This window comes from Penaeus japonicus, unplaced genomic scaffold, assembly GCF_977035675.1.
Source record: "Penaeus japonicus unplaced genomic scaffold, GWHDUDI00000001_assembly GWHDUDI00000018, whole genome shotgun sequence".
Classification (NCBI taxonomy): Eukaryota; Metazoa; Arthropoda; class Malacostraca; order Decapoda; family Penaeidae; genus Penaeus; species Penaeus japonicus.
This window is the reverse complement of record NW_028234420.1, coordinates 15,009,137-15,014,136: the sequence shown is the minus strand read 5'-3', so window position 1 is coordinate 15,014,136 and position 5,000 is coordinate 15,009,137. Positions and strand designations below refer to the sequence as shown.

The 5,000-nt window shown below is 34.9% G+C and overlaps 1 protein-coding gene across 2 annotated transcripts in view; it reads right to left on the bottom strand.

The window, feature by feature from the left end:
• LOC122250311 (uncharacterized) overlaps window positions 1–5,000 on the bottom strand; it is a 36,124-nt gene that overhangs the window by 2,716 nt on the left and 28,408 nt on the right. For both annotated transcript variants that reach the window (XM_086546645.1, XM_043011674.2), the window contains one exon: window positions 1–3,130. This exon is cut by the window's left edge and continues 2,716 nt beyond it. Coding sequence is in view for 1 of the 2 variants with exons in the window: in XM_043011674.2 (XP_042867608.2) it covers window positions 3,109–3,130 (22 nt within the window). In the remaining variant the exon portion in view is untranslated. The remainder of the gene's footprint in view (window positions 3,131–5,000) is intronic.

The window sequence follows — 5,000 nt, the reverse complement described above, 5'->3', positions numbered from 1 at the left end:
ACAGTCCTTCTTTTAAAATAGACAAAGCCTATAATACTACTAATAAAAAGACACCTGCAATATTTTCCTACAAAGAGCAATGTAACTTTGTGTTGCTATCATAAACATTTTGTGACTACATAAAAAATACACCAAAATCCATTTATCCTAAGAAAAAGGAGAAGCAGAACAGAGAAAGGGCGGGAGAGGCTGGGAGGCTGGGAGGAGAGGAGACAAAGAAACAAGGAGAGATGAGGGAATTAAGTAGCAAAGAGAAAGAGATGAAAAGGAAGAGGGACTGGAGAAACAAGAAGAGTAGAAAGGAAGTCAGACCGAAATATAGGGGATAAAATACGAGTGTATTAAAATTCCGTCTTGTCTCAACGGAAATGCTTTCTGACGTAGCCAATCTTACAAGGCAACCAGTATGTACAACACTACAGTATATCACTAGAGTATGATTCATCACAATATCATTCTGACTGACACTATCACTAGTCAGTTGCAAAACATTCTCTTTAAATTTTTTAAACAAAGTACCTTCAATTTGTATTCTATGACACATGTGACCTACTATATAAGTACTCTTGTGAGATCTTCATTATTGTAATACAAAGACTATAAGAAAAAAATAATAAGTGTCTATTGCCTCGGTTGCCGTGTGTGTGTATGTGTATGTATGTGTATGTATGTGTATGTATGTGTATGTATGTGTATGTATGTGTGTGTGTGTGTGTGTGTGTGTGTGTGTGTGTGTGTGTGTGTGTGTGTGTGTGTGTGCGTGTGTGTGTACATATGCGTGTGTGTGTACATATGCGTGTGTGTGTACATGTGCGTGTGTGTGCGTGCATATGCATGTGCATGTGTGTGTGTGTGTGTGTGTGTGTGTGTGTGTGTGTGTGTGTGTGTGTGTGTGTGTGTGTGTGTGTGTGTGTGTGTGTGTGTGTGTGTGTGTGCGTGTGTGTGCGTGCATATGCATGTGTGTGTGCATGTGCATGTGCATGTGTGTGTGTGTGCATATGCATGTGCATGTATATGTGCATGTGCATGCGTGTGTGTGCGTGCGTGCGTGCATGCATATACGTATGTGTGTCTGAACGAACATGAATGACTGAGTGTAAATGTGTGTGAGCATGAATGATTGTTTGAATGAGTCTATGCTTAAGTGTGCATGAGCATGAGTGTGTATGAATGTGAGTGTGAGTAAGTATAAGTGAGCATGAAGGTAAGTAAGAGTAAGTGTATATGTGACTGTGTGTCTTTTATATGGCATAGCACTTGTCTTGTATGTAACAATAGTAATCTATTTTAGAATTAACCCCATTGGGCTGCTCTCACAAAGGATTATTATCCGAAAGAGCAAATGGATAATATACTTGTGATCGAAGAATCAACATTAAATTCAAAACACACATGTAATTCACCATTAGCATTTCCAAACACAAACGATATTCTGATACACAAGACAACTGGATATTATGCTTCTTCACAACCTTGTCGCTCACAATTTCCCTTCCTATCAAAAAGGCCTCTTTTTTTCTATGATATTTTTCTTCTTCAATTTTTATTCTTAACAAATATCATGTATGGGAGATTATCACAAAAGGGTTCATCTAAAGAGGTATCCTTAATTCAGTTATATAGAAAAATCTTTCCTCCTTTTGAAAAATAAAGGATGTAAGACTTATTTCTAAACATCACATGCTTGCTAGAATGGTATAGCTTATTTTGCTTATATCAGCACCAGGTTTCTGACACTAAAAATAGAACTGCAATGTCATCATTCTCATCAGTCTTCCCAAAGCATTCAAATAAAATGACAAGTATGATCTCATCATATGCTTTTAAATATCTCAAAATTCAAATTCTCCATCTCCTTCCTCCCTGGTTTTAGGCACTATATTGATTACTTATAACACTTAGATCATTGCTTTATATTGCACATTCTTGCTTCAAGTAAGCAAACAATGTTTTTATACAGGATTTGTGACATATCCAATAAAATGTATTTATACATAATAATCAACACAAACGTCTAAATGCAGTTCAAGCAATCTTCCTAAGTATGAGCTATTCTGTTGTGAGCCTACACAATAAATTAAACATTCCCTCTATAGTTATTGCACATTTAAATATAAATCATTTATCATCACTTTATATCTACAAACACAATCACAAACTTGTAATGACACACTACCATCCATCCCATGCACATACAATTATCCATAAACATGCAAAAACTCATACACATAAACAAACACCCATACACACACACACACACATATATAACATACACTCACACTAGCACACAACCTACACTGTGCACTCATATAAACACCAACCACAAACACACAAATACTATACACTCACACTTACACTCAAACAAACCGTACACTCAGGCACAAGCATACCCCATACATACCCTCACACAAACTCAAAACCATGCACTCAACACTGTTTGAATAATCAAAGGATATTTCCATCCATCTTCCACTGGTACTTGTATTGACACTGGCTTACCACTGCTGCATTGTCATTTGTCTATGTCTGAACTCACTAGTAAGACAATACATCCCATTGTTTTTCCTTGCTTGAATATATATTTATATCATATCAGCAGATGATTCATCTTCCTTCCCAATTATTATCAAGGATCTGATTTCAACATGAAAAGGGCTACCATGTTCTATCCAGATTCATCAGTAATTAAAAATTAATATACAAAAATTAAGCACTATTTTGGAGTTAACTGTTACACAATGGTATGATACTACATTTCATACAATGCTCAGCATTTGAGAGCAGAGTAATGCTATCTTTTGAATAATGCCTCAAATCTAACAATGAGATAAATCACTTAACAATTCAAAAACTATCACCATCATATCAAAAAGATTTTCATACCTCCTCGCATAAGGATAATCTACAAGAGGAAATTGTCATCATTATTTGTTATTTTTAGGCACTTATCCCTGCTTTTTTTCTCTCTTATTCTTTTTTTTATTATTATTATTTACTCTAACTTCTATTCTGTGACAAGTGGTTACCTTTTCCAATCTGAAAGTTGGAGTTTGACATTTACTCAAAGGACAATTGTAGGCACTAGCTTCACTACTCCGGTCCAGCCAGCTACATGTGGACTGTTTCCTGCCTGTGGAAGAGAGAGAAGAGACAAATCTTTACCATCATGGGTTGCTTTAGAGAGATGGAATTAAATTAGATTGTTAATGGATGTCTCCTAAAAAAAAAAAAAGTAAATATCAGTATTACATATTGTAGCACGTGAATATTTTGCAAAATTGATACATGTCGGAAATATATCTATAATCCAATTACAATAGTAGGAACAAAGATTATTTTTAACAAAACCTAAAAAATAAGAAACATGCATCATCTTTGAGGATAATGAGGAACATGCAAGAGGCCAAAAAAGCTTTCAATGAAGAGACAGAGATAGAAAAAAAAAAAAAAAAAAAAAGATGAGAGGGAAAGAGATAACACATCCACAGCAGACAGAGCATAAAAATTTGATGACACTATCACCTTCTAAAGTATCCAATTAATTTAGGAAATATACATGCTTTACCCAAAAAAAAAAACCTCTGCCTCCGACTTCCAGAAGAGAGAATTAGTAATGGAGAAAAATTAATTAGGGGAAGAAAGGGCAAGGGGGAGAGGGGAGGGGGGGATGGGAGGGGAGTGAAAAAACTATATATGAAATCCACTCCTTTCCTCTTTGGGATATCTACAGAGTTATCCGAGCTCCACTTCCAAAATGATCTAAACTTTTTTCTTACTCAAGCATTTCTCATCCCATGGCCAATCACAGCTACCCAGAAGATACCATCACCATTAGATAACTACATATAAGAAGGGAAACTGCAGGAAAACATACCTGAAACTGCAGAGAGGTCAAGGGGAAGGTGGTGATGCGGAGTTGCTCGTAAACAGGGAGGATTTGCATACACTGACCAGGTTAATTTTCTCATCAAGGAAGACATGAATTCCGAGAGGATCTATTCCAATCCGATATGATCAAGCTACGTTAATCGGTTCTTTTTGTTTTGTCTAACTATTTCTCTTTTTTTAAATAAAGCAGTAAGAATAAAACAGCTAGGGTATGCAGTTTCAAGCAAGCATTAAAAATCATAATAATAATAATAATAATGATAATAATAATAATAAAATGCTTCATACATACAACAAATTTTAGTTTGTTTGTTTCTTTTTTTGTTGTTTTAAGAATGATCCTTTCAAGAAAATACAGCTACTGATCCATGTAGCAAGTAAGAGCATAATAAATAAGTAAGGATACAGAAAGCAGATACCTGTGAAGTTGCATGCAGCATAAAGTACAACAAAGCCTCATTCAACAAAATAATATATGAAGTAGTGTAAATATTTCTGTTTCCCAATCACTGTTCTATGATCATAAAATGGTAAAAATTTCTCACTCCCAATATCAACTTGAACGAGGTAATGCTTTATGTTGCAATCCAACCTGCCAGGGAGCTAAGAGTGGTGTCCAGTAACCTAGTTTATTGAAAAGGCATTTTAAGCACCACATACAACCTTCTAGAGATAATCATTGTGCAGCAATACATGTTTTAATGAGACAAAGAAGAGAAGAATTCTACATTCCTTGTAAGATAAATTACTAACAAAAATATGTAAACAAATGTTGATCGCATTGCACAAGCCAATGAATTCTGTTATCCATTGGTAGATGATATAATAAAAAAGAAAAATTACAAAGAGCTTCCTTCTTCTTTGCCTCGATTTAAAGGATTATATCATTACATTGGAATATCTAATATCCCTGTGATCACAAATGTTACATCCACGTTCCAACTTTATGCCATTATCTATGGTGTTTATCAGATACTTTGGACGGATGTTCTATCAAGGCTACAAGAACAAATGCTTGCCAGTGAATGTTTATATTCCATTGAGTACACTGATGTTAAATTGTATATAATATGAAAATTTCTGTTTCTGCATAAATTCTAAATCAACAACAC